The 25,509-nt window shown below is 39.4% G+C and overlaps 1 protein-coding gene across 5 annotated transcripts in view; it reads left to right on the top strand.

Annotated features, from left to right (window-relative positions):
- The window catches only part of DIP2C (DIP2 acetate--CoA ligase C (putative)), a 360,655-nt gene that overhangs the window by 297,981 nt on the left and 37,165 nt on the right, over window positions 1–25,509 (top strand). For all 5 annotated transcript variants that reach the window (XM_027089300.1, XM_027089301.1, XM_027089302.1 and 2 more), the window contains 5 exons: window positions 1,121–1,244; window positions 1,784–1,905; window positions 2,769–2,880; window positions 2,969–3,078; window positions 14,936–15,066. In XM_027089300.1, coding sequence (XP_026945101.1) covers window positions 1,121–1,244; window positions 1,784–1,905; window positions 2,769–2,880; window positions 2,969–3,078; window positions 14,936–15,066 — 599 coding nt within the window. The remainder of the gene's footprint in view (window positions 1–1,120; window positions 1,245–1,783; window positions 1,906–2,768; window positions 2,881–2,968; window positions 3,079–14,935; window positions 15,067–25,509) is intronic.

Below are 25,509 nucleotides of genomic sequence, written 5' to 3' on the forward strand. Positions count from 1 at the left end.
TCTCCTGTCCACGTTTCTCCTCCCACACAGCCAACTGCTCACACCACCTTCCTGTTGACTTCTTTCTGCTCAGGCGACAGTCTTTTCCGTGTCACCCACCAGCTCATTTACCCTCCTTGGAAGCTCCCCACCTAAATAAAAGCATCTGGCCCAATTGTCCACCATCGTTTCTTCAGCTGCAGGGTCTTCCTCACCTGACACTCCTGGCCAGTTTGCCTGTTGCTTAAGGAAAGGTCCTTCACCCTGTTCATCCCTTTAAAGTAGGAATTGATAATAAAGAAGCAGTTTTTAAATAGCTGTAGACAGTGATCTCTTCTCACCTGGGAATATGTGCAAATGAAAAGTGCATTCTCAAGAGAAACTTTTTTTGGATAGTTGTATGTTTATAATTTGCAGTTCATTCTTGCTTTTCTTTAAAGAGTAAACATCATGTATTTTGATATCTCTTAGTACCTACTTTGCTACTGATTTTCGCCTACAAAGCTTTTTTATGGTACTTTTCAATCCAAGTGTGTTTTACATTTGCTCCTGCATATTTAAAAATCTACATTAAATGAATTTGACAATTCCCTTTTTTTCTTTTGTGTTTTTTGGGGGTTTTTTGACTTTTTTTTTTTGACTGTTGCTTTTCTGGGGGTTTGTTTGTTTTCTGACCTCCCTGACTTTCGATGTGGTCTTTCTTAAAAGCAGTTTCAATTAATCTTACTTTTCATAGTGTGAGTCCTGCAGATTTACGACTAATTCTTATTGTCCATGACAATTACACTTAAGTCCCAGAATTACTAGATTGATTTTTTTTGTGATTTTAGCTGTTTTTTCAAGTCAAGTCATTGTTTTTTAAATATTTCTTTTTAATACAAACGTATCTAGATGCCTCTTTGGTGTTGTACTTCTTAGCCAGTGGGGAGGAAAGGAGAGTGAATGCTAACAGTGGAGCAGGGGGGTCTTCTGAGGAGGTGACAGAAACATTCTGAAGCTGACTGTGGTGGTGGTTGCCCAACTCTGCAGATACATCCATTTAACTGCACATTTTAAATAAGTGAGTTGTATGGTATATGAACTGCACCTCAAAGCTGTCATATTAAAAAAAATCTTACCTGCTTGTTCCTGTGCTACTCAGGGCACAATAGCGAACTCGCTGACGTGTGTCCAGCTGCACAAGCGGGCTGAGAAGATAGCCGTGATGCTGATGGAGAGAGGGCACCTGCAGGATGGGGACCACGTCGCTCTGGTCTACCCACCAGGTAAGAAGCAGGGCCATGCAAGACCAGCCCTTGCCCGAGTGACCCTTCACTGCACATGTTGGTGCTCGATGACCTTGTGTGTTACCACCAAAAATGGACACTGTCTCTCCTGCCTCACTTGTGCGGACTGTGCTACGTGCTATACCACTAATAGTAGGGACGCAGATAAAGTGGTAGTTCACAACGACTTTTGTATCTAAATTTGTTTTATTAGCTATCTGAGGTAGTTCATTTAATCAATAGTAGTTAAATCCTTGACTACTGAATTGATAATCAGAAAGTTGAGTAATTCCTTAGAGAAATGAGAGCAATCAAGCTTCTGGGCTGCTTTGGCTTCCTGTGCCTAAAAGAACAGGCCAGGTGGGAGTTACCCCTGAAGTTTAACAGACCCACAGGGAGGAGGACAGGTCTATTCAAGGTCTCAGTTACTGCTGTACCCGTCTGACTGTTTCCAGCTGGTGATTCTGCTGACAGGGATGATGGCCATTAAACAGCTTGTTTCGTTTCAAGTGAGAACTTTTGCTTTTCTCCCCATGTAGGAATAGACCTTATCGCAGCATTTTATGGTTGCCTGTATGCAGGCTGTGTGCCAATAACCGTCCGTCCTCCACACCCACAGAACATCGCAACCACGCTGCCAACCGTGAAGATGATCGTGGAGGTAACGCTGCCTGCGGGTGTCTGCGCCTGAGTGTTGGGCTTGCAGATCACAGAGCCTGGGCTCCCGGGGAAGGGCTGGGTGCAGGCATGGGATTGCATGGGAGTCGGCGGTCCCAGCGGTGGAGTGGGACTCAGCCTCTTCCCTCTAGGAGTTGGCCATCTCGTTCTGGAAGGAAGATAGCAGCTTGTGCGTAGAATTAGGGGCTAGAGAGCAGCTTTGCCACAATGCGTGGGAATTGATGCCCAGAGAGGGCATCCCTCTGGACACTGGGAGCTTCCCTACCAAGCCCAAGGAGCAGACCAAAACAAGTGGGAAAGTCATACATTTTTAAAGGTTCTTTTCTCAAGATTGAGAAGCATCCTGTTCCTTTTTGAAAGTATAGATTTGATTTAATTTTTTTTTGCCTGGGGAAGTTTAAAAGGATTAGGATATGTTTTTCCCTTGGAGGAGGAACCATGAGGGACATCACAAATGAATACTTCTTTGTAGTTGTGTTGGAGGACCCTCAAGGTTGTCACTCTGGTAGATGGTACTGTGTGTGTAAATGTGTGCATTTCTGGGGGACGGAGCTAACAGTGAGAGCAGGTAGTTTGGATGCTGCTTTCTGAGTGTGACCATCACACTGGGGATACTGCCAGGGACCTCAGTCCCCACAAGGTCTGCTTGTGTGCTCCGTGGTCAGATTCCTGGTCATGTGGAACTCCATTGGCCAGCACAGCCCCTTGTGAGGCAGCTGTGTTCCTGGTGCCCAGCCTGTGCTGCGAGCTTCATGGCCTCCACGTGGTGCACAGCTGGCACGTGAGCATGCGTCCATCCCCGTCCTTTACCTCCCTCCTCTCCATTCCTTGTTCTCTGACCCTCAGGTGAGCCGCTCCGCCTGTTTGATGACAACACAACTGATCTGTAAATTGTTACGGTCCAGGGAGGCAGCTGCAGCTGTAGACGTCAGGGCCTGGCCCCCGATACTGGACACAGGTTCGTCCTCCAACTCGCTGATATGTTTGTTTGCTTATCTGCTTTTCCATTAAGTCAGAGATGCTAACAGCTTTGTTTTGCTCTCTAGATGATTTGCCAAAGAAGCGGCCTGCCCAGATCTACAAACCTTCCAACCCAGACACACTAGCCTATCTTGATTTTAGTGTGTCCACGACTGGGATGCTAGCTGGAGTGAAGGTGAGAAACACAGTCTGCGTAATAGTAGTTAGCAAGCCACAAAGCAATGGTCAGTTTTCATTCTTATGGGTATAGGGCTCTAGTGGGGCCTAGCAGCAAAACACGGAGAGAGAGCGATATATGTGCATTTTGTTCAAGCTCTAAAATGCGTGACCATTTCAGTAGTTAGCTAGGCTGACTGATTATTTCCAGATGTTCCAGCTATTTTTTTATGTAAACAGAGCTTCCCTAACCTCTAATTTAAAAACTGCCTATGTTTTTCTTGCTGGTTCTCAAATCCCAGTATTCTATTATAAAACTCTGCGCACTGGAGTTTCTCACTTGTTTAACATGGGTCTCATTATAACTTGCCAGCACGCTGCTCATTGCCTCTGAAATGATGCTTTTTCCTATCAAAGAATGATGGAACTACAATGTGTGTCACCAGAATTAGGACCCTCACAGCTCAGGCAATGTCCTTGTCAAGATACCGTTAAGCCTGAGAAAACCATAATTCAAAAAGAGTCATGTACCACAATGTTCATTGAAACTCTGTTTGCAATAGCCAGGACATGGAAGCAACCTAAGTGTCCATCGACAGATGAATGGATAAATAAGATGTGGTTCACATATACAATGGAATATTACTCAGCCATGAAAAGAAATGAAATTGAGTTATTTGTAGTGAGGTGGGTGGACCTAGAGTCTGTCATACAGAGTGAAGTAAGTCAGAAAGAAAAAAACAAATACCATACGCTAACACATATATATGGAAACTAAAAAAAAAAGGCTCTGAAGAACCTAGGGGCAGGACAGGAATAAAGACACAGATGTAAAGAATGGACTTGAGGACACGGGGAGGGGGAAGGGTAAGCTGGGACGAGTGGCATGGACATATATACACTACCAGTGTAAAATAGATGGCTAGTGAGAAGCAGCTGCATAGCACCGAGAGATAAGCTCGGTGCTTTGTGACCACCTAGAGGGGATAGGGAGGGTGGAAGGGAGATGCAAAAGGGAGGAGATATGGGGATATATGTGTATGTATAGCTGATGCACTTTGTTATAAAGCAGACAGTAATACACCATTGTAAAGCAATTATACTCCAATAAAGATGTTAAAAAAAAAAGACACGGTTAAGTTCTCTGGCCTCAGGAAGCCCTTCACCTATTATCCACCTGACTGCTGGGTTTGCATAATTTTCATTTAGTTCTCTTACTCCATTTACTTTTTTTTTTCCAATTTTTAATTGTGGTAAAATACATATACCACAAATTTACCATTTACCCAGTTCAAGTGTACAACTCAGTGGTGTTAAACACGTTCAGAATTCTGTGCTGCTCTCACCACCACTCATCTTTGTAAGTCATTTCATCTCACAAAACTGAAACCACCCCTGCCTGCAGCAACTCCCACTCTACTTTCTGTCTTTATGATTTTGACTATTCTAGGTACCATGTTTATGTGGAATCATACAGTATATGTCTTCTTGTGTTTGGCTTATTTTCACTTAGCATAGTGTCTTCAGGGTTCATCCATGTTGAAGTATATATCAGAATTCCTTTTTAAGGCTGAGTTAATATTTCATTGTATGTATTTACCACATTTTGCTTATCCATTCGTTTATCAATGGACACTTGAGTTGCTTTCACATTTTAGCTATTGTGAATAATGCTGCAGTGAACATGGGTGTATAAATATCTCTTCGAGACATTGCCTTCAGCAATTTTAAGTGTATATCCAGAAGTTGAATTGTTGGGTCATGTGGTAATTATATTTTTAATTTTCTGGGGAATTGCTGTACTGTTTTCCACAGTAGCTGTTCCATTTTACCTTCTCACCAACAGTGCACAAAGTTTCCAATGTCTCCACATCCTTACCAGCACTTGTATTTTATTTTCCATTGGTTTTTTTTTTTTTTTCTTTTGAATGTCCTCTTTTTTTGGCAGGGGAAGAGCCGCGCCGCAGGGCTTGTGGGCTCTTGGTTCCCTGACCAGGGATTGAACCCAGGCCACTGCAGTGAAAGCCTGGAATCCTAACCATTAGGCCACCAGGGAACTCCCTGTTGGTTTGTTTGTTTGTTTTTAATAGTAGCCTTCCTAATGGATGTGAGGTGATATCACATTGTAATTTTGATTTGCATTTCCCTAAAGATTAATGATGTTGAGCATCTTTTCATGGAATTATTGGCCATTTGTATATATTCTTTGAAGAAATGTTTATTCAAGTCCTTTGCTGTTTTTGAATTGATTGTTTTCTTGTTGAGTTCTAGATGTTCTCTGTATATTATGAATATTAATCCCTTATCAGATATATGATTTGCAAATATTTTCTCCCTTTCTTTGGGTTGCCTTTTTACTCTATGGATAGTGTCTTTTGATGTACAAAATTTTAAGATTTCTGTGAAGTCTAATTTTTTTTGCCTTTGCCTTCAGTGTCATATCCAAGAAAACATTTCCAAATCCAATGTTGTGAACTTTTGTCCCATATTTTCATCTAAAAGTTTTATTTTTTAGATCTTATATTTAGATCTTTGCTCCATTTTGTGTTAATTTTGTTTATGGTATTAGGTAAGAGTCCAACATAATTCTTTTGCATGTGGATATCCAGTTTTCCAAGCACCATTTGTTGAAAAGACTGTCCTTTCCCCGTTGAATGGTCTTGGCACCCATATCAAAAATCATTTGATCACCCACAGTTAACATCATACTCAACAGTGAAAAGCTGAAGCTTTTCTCTAAGATCAGGAACAAGGTAAGGATGCTCACTTGTACCACTCTTATTTAATATAGTACTGGAAGTCCTAACCAGAGAAATTAGGCAAGAAAAAGAAATAAAAGGCATCCAAACTGGAAAGGAAGAAGTAAAATTGTCACTATTTGCAAATGACATGATGCTATGTATAGAAAACACTAAAAACTCCACCAAAAACTGTTAGAATAAATGATTCAGTAAAGTGCAGGATAACAAAATTAATACAGAGAAATCTGCTGTGTTTCTATATACTAATAATGAAATATCAGAAAGAGAAATTAAGGAAACAGTCTTATTTACAACTGCATCAAAAGAATAAAATACCTAGGAATAAATTTAACCAAGGAGGTGAAAGACCTGTACACTAAAAACTATAAAATATTGATGACATAAATTGAAGAAGACACAAATAAATGGATATTCCATACTCTTGGTTAGAATAATTAATATTGTTAAAATAGCCATACTACCCAAAGCAACCTACAGATTCATTGCAATCCTTATCAAAATTCTAATGGCATTTTTCACAGAAATAGAACAAACAATTCTAAAATACGTATTGAACCACAAAAGACCCCCAATAGCCAAAGCCATCTTGAAAAAGATCAAAGCTGGAGACATCATGCTCCCTGACATTACAAAGCTACAGTAATGCAAACAGTATTATTATACTGGCACAAAAGCAGACACATAGATCAATGAAACAGAATAGCCCCAAAATTAACCCATGCATATATGTCAACTAATTTATGACAGAGGAGCCAAGCATATATGGTGGGGCAAGGACAGTCTTTAAATAAATGGTGCTTGGAACACTGGACAGCCACATGCAAAAGAAGGAAACTGGACTAATTTTCTACACCACACATAAAAATGAACTCAAAGTGAACTAAAGACTTGAATGTAAGACCTGAAACCATAAAAGTCCTAGAAGAAAACATAGGGGTAAACTCCTAGACATTGGTCTTGTCAATTTTTTGAGTTTGACATCAAAAGCAAAGGCAACAAAAGTTAAGCAAGTGGGATTACATCAAACCGAAAAGCTTCTGCACAGCAAAGGAAACCGTTAACAAATGAAAAGGCAACCTACTGAATGGGAGAAAATATTTACAAATCATATATCTGATAATGGGTTAATATCCAAAATATATGAAGAACTCATACAACTTAATAGCAGAAAAACAATTATTTCTTAAAAATGGGCAGAGGATCTGAATAGACATTTTTCTGAAAGGGACATACAGGTGGACAGCAGATACATGAAAATATGCTCAACATCACTAATCACCAGAGAAATGCAAATCAAAACCACAGTAAGCTATCACTTCACACCTGTCAGGATGACCATCATCAAAAAGACAAGAGATAACATGTGTCCGTGAGGGTGTGGAGAAAAGGAAACCCTTGTGCACTGCTGGTGGGAATGTAAAGTGGTGCAGCCACTATGGAAAACAGTATGGGGGTTCCTCAAAAAATTAAAAATAAAACTACCATATTATCCAGCAATTCCACTTCTTGGTATTGATCGGAAGAAAATAAAAATACTAACTCGAAAAGATAACTGCACCCCCGTGTTCATAGCAGCATTGTTTACAATAGCCAAGATATGGAAACAACATCAGTGTCCATTGGCAGATGAATGGATAAGTAAAATGTGATATGCCCACCCACCTACCCACACCCTCCCCCATACACACACAATGGAATATAATTCAGCCATAAAGTAGAAGGAAATCCTGCCATTTCAGACAACGTGAATGAACCTGAAGGACATTATGCTAAGTGAAATAAGGCAGAGAAAGACAAATACTGTATGATTTTACTTATATGTGGAATCTTAAAAAAAAAAAAAAGAAAACCAAGCTCATAGATACAGAGAACAGATTGGTGATGGGCAAAATGGGTGAAGGGAATGAAAAGGTACAGACTTCCAATTATAAATAAGGCCTGCGTATGTAATGTACAGCATGGAAACTATAGATAATGATATACCGTACTGCGTATTTGGAAGTTGCTAAAAGAGTAAATCTTAGTAGCTGTCTTCACTAGACTTATTGTGGTAGTCATTTTGCAATACATACACATATGTATGTTATATTGTATACCTGAAACTAATATAATGTATGTCAATTATACCTCAATGAGTCAATCAGTCAAATCAATTGCATGTGAAGTCTAGGTAAAAATAAATAAATTAGTGAAAATTTTTTTTAAAAAATCATTTGACCATATATGTGAGGGTTTATTTCTAGGCTCTATATTCTGTTCTGTTTTTCTCTATGGCTGCCAGTACTACACTGTTTTGATTACTGTAGCTTTGTACTAAGTTTTTAAATCAGGAAGTGTGAGTCCTCTGACTTTGTTGTTCTTTTTCCAAGATTGTTTTGGCTGCTCAGGTGTCTTTGAGATTTCATATGAATGTTACAATAGGCTTTTCTATTTCTGCAAAAAGTATCATTGAGATTTTGATATAGATTGCATTGAATCAGTATAGTCTTGGGTAGTATTGACATCTGTGAATAAGGGATGTGTTTCCATTTATTTCTTCTTTAATTTCTTTCAGCAGTGTTTTATAGTTTTCATTGTACAAGTTTCTTACATCCTTAGTTAATTCCTAAGTTTTTTATTCTTTTTGATGCTATTGTAAATGGAATTGCTTTAATTTCCTTTTCAGATTTTTCTTTTAGTTTATAGAAATGCAACTTACTTTTTGCATGTTGACTTTTTATCCTGCTACTTTGCTGAATTCATTTATGGTTTATTAACAGTTTTTTGTGGAATTGTTAGGGTTTTCTACATATACGATCACATCATCTGTGAACAGAGATAATTTTACTTCTTCCTTTCCAATTTGGATGCCTTTTATATCTTTTTCATGCCTAATTGCTCTGGCTAGAACTTCCAGTACTGTGTTGAATAGAAGTAGTGAAAGTGGGCATCCTTGTCTTGTTCCTGATCTTAGAGAAAAAGCTTTTAGTCTATCACAGTTGTGTATGATGTTCACTGTGGGTTTTTTTTTTTAACATCTTTATTGGAGTATAATTACTTTACAATGGTGTGTTAGTTTCTGCTTTATAACAAAGTGAATCAATTATACATATACATGTTCCCGTATCTCTTCCCTCTGGCGTCTCCCTCCCTCCCACCCTCCCTATCCCACCCCTCCAGGCGGTCACAAAGCACTGAGCTGATCACCCTGTGCTATGTGGCTACTTCCCCACTGTGGGTTTTTGTATATTGCTTTTACTGTGTTGAGAACTTTTCTTCTATTTCTAGTCTATTGATTGTTTGTATCATGAAAGGATGTTGAATTTTGTCAGATGCTTTTTCTGCATCGACCAAGATGATCATCTGGGGTTTTTCTCTTCGTTCTCTTAATGTGATGTTTTATATTGCTTGATTTTCATATGTAGAGCCATCCTTGCATTCCAGGAATAAATCCAACTTGGTCATGATGCATAAGCCTTTCAATATGCTGTTGAATTTTGTTTGCTAGTATTTTGTTGAGTATTTTTGCACCGGTGTTCAAAAGAGATATTGGTCTGTAGTTTTTTGTTCTTACAGTATCCTTGTCTGGCTTTGGTATCAGGATTTTGGTGACCTCCAAGAATGAATTAGAAAGTGTTCCCTCCTCTTCAATTTTTGGAGAAGTTTGAGAAAGATTGGTATTATTTCGTCTTTAAACGTTTGATAGAATTCAGCAGTGAAGCCATCAGTTCCAGGGCCTTTCTTGGTTGGGATTTTTTTTTTTTTTAACATCTTTATGATTTTTTTTTAACTGATTTGTCTTTCTTGCCAGTTACAGGTTTATTCAGATTTTCTATTTTTTGTGATTTAGTCTTCATAGAGTTCGTGTTCCTTCTTGATAGCTTGTGTTTCAAATTCCATGAAATAGAATTTTTCCGTTTCTTGTTGGTTGTGCAGTTTGTTGTTGTATAGTTGTTCATAGTACTCTCTTATAATTTTTTTTTTAATTTCTGTAGAATCAGTAGTAAATGTCCCCACTTCCATTTCTGATTTTAGTAATCTGATACTTCCCTCTTTTTTCTTAGGCCATCTAGCCAGAGGTTTGTCAATTTTGTTGGTCTTTTCAAAGAATCAACTTCTGGTTTCATTGTTTATCTCTGCTATTTTTCTATTCTCTACTTATTTATCTCTGCTGTAATCTTTAATATTTCCTTCTGCTACCTTTGGGTTTAGTCTGTCCTTTGTCTTCTCATTCCTTAAGTTGTCAAGTTAGGTTGTTGGCATGAGACCTTTCTTGTTTTTTAATATAACAATTTATAGCTATAAATTTCTGCCTTAACACTGCTTTGGCAGTATCCGCTTAGGTTTGGTTATATTGTCTTCATTTTCATTTGTGTCTAAATATTCTCTGATTTTCCTTGTAGTTTCTTCTTTGATCTGTTGGTTAAGAGGGCACTGTTTAAATTCCACAGATTTGTAGGTTTTCCAGTTTTTCTTCTATTCATCCTGTTGTGCTTGGAGAAGATACTTTGTATGTTATCTATCTTTTTAAATCTATTGAGACTTAATTTGTGGCCTAAAATACGGTCTGCCCTGGAACATGACCCAAGTGCTCTTGAGAAGAGTGTGTATTCTGTTGTGGTTGTATATTCCTCTGTATGTTTCTTAGAGCTCTTTGGTTTATTGTGTTAAGTCCTCTCGTTCCATAGTTGTCTTCTGTCTGGTTGTTTTGCCCATTATTGAAAAGGGAATATCAAAGTCTCCTCTTATTGTTGTAAAGCTGTCTGTTTTTGTCTCATATATTTTGATGGTTTGCTTTTAGGTTTGTAGATGTTTATAATTGTTATATTTCTTGCCGTAATGAACCTTTTATTAATATATAATGCCCTTCTTTGTTTCTTGTATCCGTTTTGATTTAAATTTTATTTGTCTGATATTAATATAGCCACCTCTGCTCTCTTTTGGTGACTGTTTGCGTGGAATATCTTTATCCATCTTTTCATGTTCAAACTATTTGTGTCTTTTGATCTAAAATGAATCTCCTGTGGACAGCAGTAGTTGGATCATTTCTTTCATCCATTCTGCCGATTTCTGTCATTGATTGGAGAGTTAATCCATTTGTATTTGAAGTAATTACTGATAAGAAGGAACGTTTCTCATCTCTCTTATTCTCCATATGTCTGATAGCTTTTTTGTTCCTCATTTCCTGCTTTACTGTCTTATTTTGTGCTCAGTTGATTTTTTGTAGTGATACTTTAAAATTCCTATCTCATTTCCTTTTGTATATATTCTATAGCTATTTTCTTTGTGGTTACCATGGGATTCCATTTGATATCTTAAAGTTATTATGCTCTAGTTTGTATGCCAGCCTAATTTCAGTAATATACAAAACTGCTTCTGTGCAGCTCTGTCCCACCATTTTTTCAGTTGTTGATGTCCAAAATTATATCTTTATACATTGTATGACCCAAAACATATAGTAATAAACATTTTTTAATACATTTGTTTATTTATTTTTGGCTGCATTGGGTCTTTGTTGCTGTGCATGGGCTTTTTCTAGTTGCAGCAAGCGGGGGCTATTCTTCGTTGTGGTGCACGGGCTTCTTACTATGGTGGCTTCTTTTGTTGTGGAGCATGGGCTCTAAGCACACGGGCTTCAATAGTTGTGGCTCCTGGGCTCTAGAGTGCAGGCTAAGTAGTTGGGGCGCATGGGCTTAGTTGCTCCGCGACATATGGGACCTTCCCGGACCAGGGCTCGAACCCGTGTCCCCTATATTGGCAGGCAGATTCTTAACCACTGTGCCACCAGGGAAGTCCCAGTAATAAACGTTTAAATGCATTGGTCTCTTAATTTATGTAGGAAAAGTGTGGAATTGAAATCCAAAGTTACAGTAACACTAGTTTTTAGGCCAATAACCGTTTTGTTTTAGTATGTTAGTCTCTTAAATCATGTAGAAAACAAAAAGTAGAGTTTTTAAGCAATTGTTCAATTATACTGGCTTTTATAATTGTCTTGTGTTTACCTTTACTGAGACCTTTACTTCTTCAAATGACATCGAGTTACAATGTTCTTCTATTGCAACCTGCAGGATTCCCTTGAGCATTTCCTTTACAGCAGGTCTAAATGTAATGAACTCCCTTAACTTTTTTTTAAACCTGGGAATGTCTTAATTTCTCCAAAATTAATTGCGGTTCACTGTCCAAGCTTTCCCCTGCCCCCCGGGAAGTTGCAAGCCATCAACTGACTCCAGAGCTCCACTGTAGTTACATCAGATTCTGCCTGTGCGGATACTGTCCAAGTAGGACAGGGATTCCTGTTCTGCCATCGTCCCTGAACCTTCTCCTCTGCTTTTTATAGAATTTGAGGTGGTACACCAATAAAGTACATTATAAAATAAAATAATTTTTGAAAAGCTTTTAAAAATAAAGATATATTTTCAGACCAAGATGAATTATTTACTAAGTATGAAAATTGGGTTGGCCTCCTACTGTCACAGCCACAAGAGAAGCACACACTTTTGATCGTACCATTTTCATGATCTACAGAAGTGGGAGCTGTAATATTAAATCTTGATTCTATAAAGATTTTACTACTTGAAACAGAGCCAAAGTGATCTATGTTCTTCCTTCCTAATGATTCCTCTTAATGTAAGTATAGACTCTGGAAATCCCAGAGAGATGAATAACTAGACTTTCTCTCAAATTCATGTTTTTCTTAAACCTTTGACTGTTTAATTTGTTTGATGAGTACCTGAAATGAAGTGTATTGTGCTGTTGTTTAGTGAAAAACCCACATGCTTCAAATACTGAGAGGCATAAATAGAGTTGAAATTATCTGCCTTAACAGTCTGCTCCAAATGGAAACTCCCACCTCTGTGGTTGCTCAGGTCACCATTTTTCTCAGAAATAAATTTTGATTCAGTTTTTGAACAAAAATATCATTGAGCGTCCAATACACACCAAAAGTTGACAGAGAAAAGCCTTTCCAGTAAAGTGTTTTCCCCATAAAGGGCATTACAGAATGTCCGATTTAGTATGAAATGTACAAGTTCAGGTGTTCAATTTAAGTTGTTCATGCTCCCTGTTTAAAAGTGTAATTTGAACTCTGAAGGTTCCTAATAGATAGATCCTAGGTCTGCATTCGCCCCACTCCACAGCCGTCCTGTGGAGCACCTGCCCAGCACCTGCATGTGCTTTAGGTGGGCTTCCCCGCAGGATGTTTTAGAGCTGACACCAGTTTGCTTCTGGAGCACTCTCCTGCTCACTGCAGTTGATGCGTGAGCTGATGTGTGCCCCAGGAATGGACACTTATTCTAACGTGAGCCAAAGCAAAACTTCACTGGAAGGTAAACTTGCTGAAGATGTCATAAGATACATCCTTAAAATAAATACCCTTGGCCTCATCCCCAGTTCCTCCACGTCGAAGTATCTGCTCTCGATGTCCCTTTTAGAGTAGAGCATTAGAGTTTGATGTTTGGGGCTTTGAGAAAACTAATTCTTTATTCAAGTACAAGTTTGCAGGAGTTTTTCTTACTAAAAGGTTCTGGTAAAGCATTCGAGCATGGGCTCTGGGTTTGTGATGTTGGCAGGGTCCAAGATTGGAATGAGCTTAGGGATAGACAGTCCCCATTCCTAGTTATGTTTTCTTAACCTGTTAGCTTCCTGGTCGCTGTGTTGAACTCTGTTAACTCACCCTCTGAGCCCACAGAGGGGTGTGAGAATCATCATCTGCTTTCGCTAAGCTCTATGCACACTTTGTCAAAGTGCTTGCAGCCCCTGCAGTTACCAAGTTTCTGAACTTCCCACTACGTGGCCAGCTCCTGAGGGCAGAGGCTGTGTGTTCTTTTTTATATCCCAAGCACAAGTCCTCTGTTAACAAATTAGCATCTGTCGAGCTGAGCTGAGAGCTCGGTTCTCAAGCTGTAGACGACACCTGCACAGAGCGGGGGTTCTGTGAAGGTCTGTTTTAGTTGCTAATCTGAGAATGTGGATGATTTTGGTAGCTGTGGTCTTACTAACTCCTGATGCAGCAGGCAGGGGGTTGAAGGCATGTTTCATAAATCCAGCTTCATTTCCTCTTTAAACAAATGTTGTGGTTTTAAAAACAAACTGCGAAGAACTGCTTGTGTGTTAGATTCTAGAGTGATTCTACATTGCTTTGTATGAATTCAGTAAAACATCCACAATGAAATCTTCTTCTGTGCAGAACTTCTGACAGGGATCCTCTGTGGTAGGATGGAAACCCCCTCTCCTGGTTTTTCTCCTCTCTTCCCTGGAGTGGCTAATGAATGCTTTTCCCAGGCATTTGACTGGACTTCCCTGAACATTACGATGCTCTGCACTGGTCCCTTTTACAGTTCAGCTCTGGGTGACGTGCACTCCATGGTAACTTGAGACATGTTTAAGACCACGAACTTGGTAAAGTTTTCTGGGCTGCTTTTACTTTCCTTTTCCTCTTAGATTTCTTTGGCTAGAAAGCTTCTGTGAGAAAATTGATGTCACTAGATATAATTTCCAGTACTTTAAAAGAATTCACATTCCATACTGACTGTCGTGGGACTGGTTGCTGACTTTGGAGAAGCTCTTTACTTTAGCTGCACTGAGGTCGGATTTGGGCTGCCGTCACATGACGAGCATGTCTTACTGCACAAATGTGTGTGGCCTTCTGAGCCACATTTCCTGATCATTGAGACAGGAGTCGTGCGTCCAGTGTGCTCTGCTGGTCCCCCTGTTGCACAACAGGTGTGGTGTTGGGCCTGGAGATGAATCACAAGTCAGGTGTCGTCCCTGCCTGGAGAGGGGATGTGAGGAGTCACAAGTCCCCACCTACTGTACAGGGCTGCAGAGGGGATTGCAGTCAAACCCGCCATTCAAATGCAAGACGTCCTGACTTCATGGGCCAAGGTTACTAAGTCCTGGGAGACCAGGAAGTTTTGCTTGTGGTTTACTCTTGAAAATGGGAAGACTAATGAGAACATCAGCAGGCTGCTCTCTGCTAACAAAACCAAAGCTTGGCTACAGTTGTTCTCTGTTATAAAACCACCCTTAGGCATCGGATGTCAGGTCCTGTGCATTTCATGCGGCCTTGTTCTGTTACAGGAGTCCTTAGGATGGGCTCAGGCTCCATGCACTTAACGCGACCTTGCTGTCTTGCAGATGTCTCACGCAGCCACCAGTGCCTTCTGCCGTTCTATTAAGCTGCAGTGTGAGCTCTACCCCTCTAGAGAAGTGGCCATCTGCCTGGACCCTTACTGTGGACTTGGGTTTGTCCTGTGGTGCCTCTGTAGGTGAGTTTCGTCTTTGCACCTTTACGATATAAGTAAGTAAATCACACACGTGTTTTCAGACCACTTGCGAGAACTGCTAACGGGAGGGGGCCGCCTGCAGGGTGCGGCTCCTCCTCAGCCCAGCTCCGGGTGCCACAGGGACACCTGCCCTGGTAGCCACTCTCTCCAGCATGTGAAAACTTAGTCTCCGTAAAGTTTGCTGAAACCAACAGAGACAGAATCTGGGGCCATTCTCAGAAGCTGTCTGTTGGGAATCTGTTTTCCAAGCAACTCCCAGGCCGTGGGCTTGCTTCTCATGCCTCTAAATCTTCTCAGGTGTCCCAGGCCTGGAATTGTGTTCACCGGGGGCATCCAGGCTCTTTCCTCCTCAGGCTTCTCCCTGACTTCAGCTGCGGGAGGCCGGGAGGAAGCTCCACAGGCTCCCCTACCCCCACTCCCCTGCGTGGCCCCCACTCCACAGCTGGCAGCCCCCAGGCCCAGCTCCTGGTAGCTGCCAACAAGTATTAATGGAGAGGATGAATGTTTATTGTCATTTTTCTCTAATTGTACATAGATGTACAATTAGAGAAAATTGTACATCTATGTACAATTGTACATAGATGTTCATTGTAGAAACTTTAGAAAATACAAAATAATATAAAGAAGAAAATTAAGCCATCCATAAGTATACTACCCAGAGATAACAGTAAATTCTCACTAGTAGCATTTTGGCATATAGTCTTACAGAGTTTATTTTCTAATGTAGTACTATTTTTTATTATTGACATTTTCAAACATATACAAGTGTATATGTTTAAGTGTATAAAGAACACTGTAACAAACACCAGGGCCCAACAACCAGCTTCACGTGGATCTTACTTTGCCGGTTTGGTTTCATCCAGCCTTCTGATTATTTCTGTCCCTTTTCCATATGGGCATTTTAAAGCAAACACCAAAAAACATACGGTTTCACCCATAAACCTTTAAGTACACATACAATTTTGTAAATGTACATTAATATATTTATAAAACTGAGATGCTACAGTGAAATTGCTTATAATTGCCTTTTTTCATAATAGTAGACATTTTCTCATCTTTAAACATTCTCCTAAAACAATTATTTTAATGCATTTATAATATTCAATTGGGTTAAATTGGACTAAATCCAATTACATATTTTTTAAAAACACTATCATTCTAATCACCACAATTAAACTTTTTGAGAAAGCAAATATAATTGAACAGTTGAAATATTTTAATGATTTTTGCCTCAGTTCAGAATGCAATAGCATTGTGGGTAATTTTTTCTTGGAAAATAGTTCAGAATATACCATTCCAACAGTAGGGCCAAAGTGACTTTAGACATATCTGGCCAGCTGAGAAGGAAACCTATTCTGAACTACAGCTTTATAGGCAACTGTCTCTTGTTACTTGGCAAAAGTGCCTTCTGGTTCTGCAGGCTCACCCAGCCAAGCCCCGTGAAATCCACAGAGAAGGTGCTGGTTGGAGTGAGTCCTGCTGCATGTCACCAGCAGCAATGGGACTCTCTAGAGGAATTGTACAGAGAGGGTGGCAGTGACCCTTTGCTTAATGTCTTACCTGCAAATTCATTCAGAAGTCACAAAATCAGCTATGACCCCTGCAGCACTAAAAATAAATACATAACAGCTGTAAACTTCTTCGTTCTGAAATCCATTATAGAAACAGATCACAATGGACTTGCTTAAAAAACTGGACCTGTTTTAAAAAGCACGTCAGACAGTTGGTATTCATGGATTAGGAAATTCATTATTGTTAAGATGAAAATTCTCCCCAGACTGGATAAACTTCAAAAACATATGCCAAGTCTGAAAGAAGCCAGACTCAAAAGACCACTTATTATATGATTGTATCATGTGATACCATTTGTTGGAAATGTTCAGAAAGGGCAAATCTATAGAGACAGAAAGTAGAATAATGATTAACTGGGGCTAGAGCTGAAAACAGGATTGACTACAAATGAATACAAGGCATGCCTTTAGGGTGATGGAAGTGTTCTAGGGTGATGGAAGTGCATTGTGGTGATAATTATACACTCTGCAAAACTGTCAAAGTTCTTTTAATTCTGTACTGCAAATGGATAGATTTATGATATGCAAATTATACCTAAGTAAAAGTTTTAAAAAGGAAAACAACTTTCCTTGGAGTAACTGAAGTGCGTGGTACAGACCCTACCCTCCCAGTTCAGTAGGCTCACCCACGTGACACCACAGGGTGACATGTGTTGTCGTGAGTTGTGTGGCTGCCTTGCTCAGGGTGCCCAAATTGTGAGAGTTATCAATTCTTTGTATGTTTTATCAAGTTAATAATCTGAAATCATTGAATTACAAATGTACAAATTTATATTAGTTACCAAAATGTCTTTTTTTCTCTCTCTCTCTCCTGTTCAGACATTTTTTATTTTTGTTTTTTTATCTAGATTTTATTTTTCAGAGTATTGTTAGGTTCACAGCAAAATCGAGTGGAAGGTACAAAGATTTCCCTTGCACGCCCCAGCCCCACACGCACAGCTTCCCCTGTTATCAGCATCTCCCACCAGAGTAGTACATTTTTTACAAACTAGGAACCTACCTTTGACACATTATCATCCCAGAGTCTATAATTTACATCAGGGCTCACTCTTGGTATTGTAGAGAGCCCAGAAATAGACCCACATAAGTATAGTCCGTCGATCTTTTACAAAAGTGCAAAGGCAATACAATGATACAGTGGAACAAAGGTGGTCTTTTCAACTAATGGTGCTGGAATAACTGGACATCCACAGGCCAAAAAAAAAAAAAAGAATCTAGACACAGGTGTTAACAGCCTTCACAAAAGTTAGCTCAAAATAGATCATAGACCTAAATGTGAAACGTAAAACTATAAAACTCCTAGAAGAAAACTTAGGAGAATATCTAGATGATCTTGGGTTTGTTGATGACTTTTAGATACACCACCAAAGGCATGATGCATGAAAGAAATAATTGATAGGCTGACTTTATTAAAATTAATCATCTCTGCTCTGCAAAAGATACTGTCACGAGAATGGGAGCAGGCCAGAGGCTGAGAGAAAATATTCCCAAAATGTTTTTTAAATTGTTTTGTTCTTTTTGAAGTTAAGATCTAAACTAGAATAGTTCAGGTTCCAGAAATTCACAGGAAATAATCTTCCCTATAAGCAACTGCTATTAAGTAGGGAAGTATTTATAGCCAGTGCCAAGAAATCAGTGTTGGTTAATAAATGAAGCAACAAATCGACTTTCGTTGGATTGAGCAAAAAAAAGGCAGGTAGAAAATTGGTGAATCAGGTTTTCTGTTTGTCCTCTACTAGAATTTAATAACTTTTTCTTAATGTTGTCTTCTGTTTATAGGAATGAGGACAGAGGTGAAACTATGTTTCATTTTCACAAGTATGCTTATATTCTCTAACCTTGAACTCCACACTGGACCCTACCCTTTCATGTGCTAACAGTCTGATCAAGCAAGTCATTTATCCTGGTGTATATTCTTGAGAAAGCTAGCAGTGGGTGATTTGTATTTCCTTTTCTTCATTTCTGGTCTCCTTATGATAGCATGTAAAAGGAAAATGCTGGGAACAATATGGGTAGATTGTCATAATTAAGCAGATCATCGTAAGGTTTTTACCTGCATTTTGATTCCCTAAGACATGGGGCTCCAATGTCATTAACTGTGTTCGGTACCTGCCAGAAAATGTAAAAGTCCTCAGTGTCAGAGAAGTGGTGTAAATTTGAGCTGGAATAAAAGTCATGCAGGGGAATCTAATTAAGGTGGTCTCGTTAACCCCGATTCACGAATGGGTTGAATAACATTTGGTGCTAACGGAAAACTGTGCACCATCACTTTTCAAAGAGGGAAAAGGCATGTTTCCTAGTGGATAATTAACGATTTACATGGTGCGTGATGTGCGAGGGTGTTAGATCTTGGGCTGTTACCTGGTGTATGATCCCATTTTTGGCCAAGATTGTCCTTTTAATATCCATTCAGCAGAGGTAAATTTTCCATTATTTTTATTTCTTCCTGCTTAATGTTGCCTTGAGGCTTCTCATTGGAGTTGGTTCATGAGCTACAAAGAAAGCTCTAATTCAAGGTCACGCCAGATGTGGTGTGGGGGCTGATCCTTGAGTGCTGCGTTGCAAAGGGCAGAGGGTGCAACGGTGCCTGTGGCACAAAACACCGGTGTCCAACAAGTCGCCCTCACAGGTGGCCGCCTCTTGTGTCGGTGGCCTCAGGGGCAGGGGTCTCCCTTAGCTCTCATGGCCCCTGGAAAGAAGACTAGGGCTCAGGAACAGCCCACAGGACCTCCGGGTGTGAGGGGAGCAGCCCTGATGCGCTGCGGGAGCCGAGGAGGTGTTTGGCTCGACTTCAGACCCCCAGTGCATATTCTTGGTGGTGGTTGGTTCAGAAATGAGAAAACAAAACATGCCGGATTCTCAACCAGATGGAAACTCTGATTTTTAAAGCACCACAGTGTTGGCTACAAGGACTTCCAGATGAAAGCGTGTTTTCACAAACTGCAAGGGCTCAGCTAAATTTGTACAGAAGTGTTACTGGATAGATGCTACTTGCAGTAAGTAGTTGTTTGACCAAGGTGTCAGTATTGTAATGCAGATATATTGTCGTGCTGTTTGATCTCTTAAATAGCCGCACTGTAAAGTGGTCTTTAAAGGCCTAAATCAATTTCCCAAGGACAAATCTTAAAGAAAAATTGACAGAATGTTGAGAATTATAATTATTGGAATGGTATCTTATTGATTTTTGTATGTTGACTATAGAAATAATTTTTATACTTTTCCACAGGGCTCCACTGGAATGTGTAGTTTTGCATGTTTTGTGCGTAACAAAACTTTCACATCAGCAGGAATTCAAAGGGAATATTTGAAAACTTTCAAAGGAAAATTTTGGGCATAATAATCCTTTCTCCTGGTTACTGACAGCAGTCAGCACATCCTCAGAGCTCTTTAAAGTTCATCTAAACTCAACTTGGAACAAGTTCTTATTCTATTCTGAGTTTCATTTAATTCTTTAAATACAGAGGGCTCTGTTCATTATCAGATTTCCTTGCTCAGAAGGATTAAGTAAAATTCAAAAAATCCAAAAGCCACCACCGGAAAAATTCCCACCTGATTATCAAATATCCTTCCTAGAATAACACCTACATCTTATCCCCACACATTGGTTGTTGGTTGTCTGATGTTTTGATGCATTAAGCTCCAATAGGAGAATCTAAAGCAATCACCAACTTGTAGCATTTTGTTATCCTGTTAAGAAATGTGTGATAGAGGCATTCCAGGATAGAAATGTGTGTGTTTTTGAATGTGTTTATGGGTCATATTCTATGGAAATGAATGAGTGCCCTGAGAACTGACAAATGGGCAGAGAAATGCCCGGGGTCCCTCTGCCCTACCCTAGCCCCCATTAGTATCCTGCTCTGTTTGTTCCTGTGCTCTTGCCCTTCTTCACAGCTATAATCGTAGTTTGTATGTGGTTCCATATCCCACTTTCTCCTTTTAATATTAAAAATGGGAAGTTTTTAACCGTGTGTCTTGGATTTAAGTTTTGTGGAATCCATCTTTAGAAGCCAAGTTAGAACACATCTGCCAACAAATCACTTTCATTCCTTAAAAAGACCGTTCTTCCTAGTGGTCCACATTGGGAGTGTGTGATCCCTGGGAGCCAGTGTTTCCACTACAAACAGGAAAGGTCCTCTGAAAGCCGTCATGAGCTGGAGTTGGGAGTAGGAGAGCTTTTTGTGGGGGTCATACCTGTCCAAGTAAAAAGGCGGCCAGAGAACTGGACAGGGCAACCGGCACCACCGGGAGCTTCCTGAGCTCCACCCCCCCTGCCCCGCAGCATATCACAGGATTGGTCCTTTCTGAAGGGACATCCGAGGGGCACACCCAGCCCACCTCATCAGGCTAAGGCTTTTGTATGAAGCAAAAACAGGTTCTTTAAATGGTGCTTATTCTAATACGTCCAAAGAGCATGTCAGTTATTTGTACATGACAGACTTAGTCTAAGAACCTTCTTTTTAAAGTTCTTGCTTATGATTTTCACTTGCTCAGCTGGGATCCCCAGGGTGGTCTAGGGAAGGTGGGTGGAACCTCAGAGGCCCTTCAGCTCACGGGGGTGTTTCCTCTGAGCCCTAACTCTCGGCTCATTATTTACTCCTCCCTTGAAGAAGCAGTGTCCTTTAAAAGGAGACATTGGTTTAAATGAAACTTCTGTTGTTCTACAATAACTGTGGCATTTGAGTGTGCTCTGAGATGCTTGAGTAGATTTAATACAGCCTGTGCAATGAATTCTAACTGGCATAGAATTGTTGAAATAAAGTGGCAATGTCTTCTTTTACTTATTCTGATATTCCTTCAGAGGAGATCAGATTAATTAACATTCCTGGCTTACACATTAACTTCAAGTAATAACACAAAAGAAAAACCAGTGCAGCATTACAATGCTGTATCGTAAAACTGTGTGTGTGTGTGTGTGTGTGTGTGTGTGTGTGTGTGAATACAGCTCTAATGATGAACTACTCACTATTGGGTAACTTTCACACTTTTGAATCTTTGTTTTCAACAGACAGAGGGGCTTAAGATTCCTCAATCAGTGATATAATAAAAGCCAATTACATTTTTTAAATGGGCAAAGGACTTGATTAGACATTCCTCCAAAGAAAACATACAAATGGCCAATAAGCACATGAAAAGGTGCTCAATCATGAGTCATTAGGGAAAGGCAAGTCAAAACCACCATGAGGTACCAATTCACACCCACTGGGATGGCTGTACTAAAAAAAATGGAAAATAACAAGTTCCGGGGAAAATTTGGAGAAACTGGGATCTTCGTACCTTGCTGGTAGGAATGTAAAATTGTGCAGCCTTTGGGAAACAGTTTGGCAGTTCCTCGGCAAATTAAACATAGAGTTACCATGTGGTCTAGCAATTCCACTTTGGGGTACATACCCAAAAGAATTGAAAACAGGGACTTAAACAGATACTTGTACGTGCTATTCATAGCAGCATTATTCACAGTAGCCAAAAGGTAGAAACCACCCAACCATCCATTGATGGATGAATGAACAAATAAAATGTGGTCTATCCATACAGTGGGATGTTATTCAGCCTTGAAGACACATGCTACAACATGGAAGAATGTTGAAGGCAATATGCTAAGTGAAATAATCCAGGCAGAAGAGGACAAATGTTGTGTGATTTCACTTAAATGAAATATCTGGAATAGGCAATTCAGAAACAGAAAGTAGGTTAGAGGTTACCAGGCCCTGGGAGGTGGAAGTGGTGATGGGTTAGGTACAGAGCTTCTGTTTGGGATGGTGAAAAATTTTGGACATACATAGCCAGTAATGGTTGCACAACATTGTAAACGTAATTAATGCTACTGGAGTGTCATTTTAAAATGGCTGAATGGTAAATCTTATACATATTTTACCACAATAAGACTTTTAAAACTAAGACCAAAAAAAACCATTTGGTAGCATCTTTAGGAATTTTTCTGTATAGTATCATGTCATCTGCAAACAGTGACAGTTTTACTTCTTCTTCTCCAATTTAGATTCCTTTTATTTCTTTTTCTTTTCTGATTGCTGTGACTAGGATTTCCAAAACTGTTGAATAAAAGTGGTGAGAGTGGGCATCCTTGCCTTATTCCTGATCTTAGAGGAAATGCTTTCAGCTCTTCACTGTTGAGTATGTTAGCTGTGGGTTTGTCATATATGGCCTTTATTATATTGAGGTATGTTTCCTCCATGCCCACTTTCTGGAGAGTTTTTCTCATAAATGTTGAATTTTATAAAAAGCTTTTTTGGAATCTATTGAGATGATCATATGGTTTCTATTCTTCAATTTCTTAATGTGGTATACCACACTGATTTGCAAATATTGAAAAATCCTTGCATCCCTGGGATAAATTTCACTTGATCGTGGTGTATGATCCTTTTAATGTGTTGTTGGATTCGGTTTGCTACTACTAGAGCGCGTCAATTAATTCAGTAAATTGACAGGATACAAAATTAATAGAGAAATTTGTTGCATTTCTATACATTAACAACAGAAGAGCAGAAAGAGAAATTAAGGAAACAACCCCATTTACCACCACATCAAAAAGAATAAGATACTTAGGAATAAACCTACCTAAGGAGGCAGAAGACCTGTACTCTGAAAACTGTAAGATGCTGATGAAAGAAATTGAAGAGGACACAAATAGATGGAAAGATATATATAAATATATATATATATATATAAAAATATATATACCATGTTCTTGGATTGGAAGAATCAATATTGTTAAAATGACTGTACTACCCAAGACAATCTACAGATTCAGTGCAATGCCTATCAAATTACCAATGGCATTTTTCACAGAACTAGAACAAAAAATTTTTTAATTTGTATGGAAACACAAAAGACCCCGAATAGCCAAAGCAATCTTGAGAAAGTAGAATGGAGCCAGAGGAATCAGGCCTCCTGACCTCAGACTATACTACAAAGCTACAGTCATCAAAACTGTATGGTTCTGGCACAAAAACAGAAATACAGATCAGTGGAACAGGATAGAAAGTCCAGCGATAAACCCATGCACCTATGGTTAATTAATCTACGACAAAGGAGGCAAGAATAATACAATGCAGAAAAGACAGTCTCTTCAATAAGTGGTGCTGGGGGTCTTCTGGGCTTCCCTGGTGGTGCAGTGGTTAAGAATCTGCCTGCCAATGCAGGGGACATGGGTTCGAGCCCTGGTCCGGGAAGATCCCACATGGTGCGGAGCAACTAAGCCCTTGCACCCCAACTACTGAGCCTGCACTGTAGATCCCACAAGCCACAACTACTGAAGCTGCACACCACAACTACCAAAGCCCGTGTGCCTAGAGCCCATGCTCTGCAACAAGAGAAGCCACCGCAATGAGAAGCCCGCACACCACAACAAAGAGTAGCCCCCACTCACCACAACTAGAGAAAGCCTGCGCACAGCAACGAAGTCCCAACGCAGCCAAAAATAAAATAAATAAATTTTAAAAATAATAAGTGGTGCTGGGAAAACTGGACAGCTACATGTAAAAGAATGAAATTAGAACATTCTTTAACACCATACACAAAAATAAACTCAAAGTGGATTAAAGACCTAAATGTAAGACTGGTTACTATAAAACTCCTAGAGGAAAACATAGGCAGAACACTGACATAAATCTCAGCAATATCTTTTTGGATCCATCTCCTAGAGTAATGGAAGTAAAAACAAAAATAAATGAATGGGACTTAATTAAACTTAAGCTTTGGCACAGCAAAGGAAATCATAAACAAAACAAAAAGACAACCTACGGACTGGGAGAAAATATTTGCAAATGATGCAGCCAACAAAGGATTAATCTCCAAAATACACAAACAGTACATGCAGCTCAATATCAAAAAAACAAACAACCCAATCAAAAAATGGGCAGAAGACCTAGGAAGACATTTCTCCAGAGAAAACATACAGATGGCCAACAAGCACATGCAAAAATGCTCAACTTTGCTAATTATTAGAGAAATGCAACCAAAATTGCAATGAGGTATCGCTTCATACCAGTCAAAATGGCCATCATCAAAAAGTCTACAAATAATAAATGCTGGAGAGGGTGTGGAGAAAAAGGAACCCTCCTACACTGTTGATGGGAATGTAAATTGGTGAAGCCACTATGGAAAACAGTGTGGAGGTTCCTTAAAAAACTAAAAATAGAATTACCGCATGATCCTGCAGTCCCACTCCTGGACATCTATCTGGCGAAAAGTCTTAATTTGAAAAGATGCATGTACCCCAATGTTCATTGCAGCACTATTTACAGTAGCCTGGAAATTTACAAAGACATGGAAGCAACCTAAATGTCCATCAACAGATGAATGGATAAAGAAGATGTGGTATATATATACAATGGAATATTACTCAGCTATAAAAAAGAATGAAATGATGCCATTTGCAGCAACATAGATGGACCTAGAGATTATCATACTAAGTGAAGTAAGCCAGGGAGAAACAAATACCATATGGTATCACTTATATGTGGAATCTAAAAAAAAAGAAAAAAAATACAAATGAACTTATTTACAAAACAGAAATAGACCCACAGACATAGAAAACAAACTTATGGTTACCAAAGGGGAAAGTGGTGGGGAGAGGGATTAACATATACACACTACTATGTATAAAATAGATAACCAACAAGGAAGGACCTACTGTGTAGCACAGGGAGCTATACTCAATATTTTGTAATAACCTATGAGGGAAAATAATCTGAAAAAGAATATATTTTATATATGTATATATAAAACTGAATCACTGTGCTGTACACCTGAAGCTAACACAACATTGTAAATCAACTATACTTCAATTTTAAAAATCTCTTTTACTTAAATCTTAGAAGGTAGTTTATCTAGGACG

Source organism: Aethalodelphis obliquidens, unplaced genomic scaffold (assembly GCF_003676395.1).
Source record: "Aethalodelphis obliquidens isolate GAN/ISIS:26980383/991018 unplaced genomic scaffold, ASM367639v1 scaffold65, whole genome shotgun sequence".
In the NCBI taxonomy this organism is placed as follows: Eukaryota; Metazoa; Chordata; class Mammalia; order Artiodactyla; family Delphinidae; genus Aethalodelphis; species Aethalodelphis obliquidens.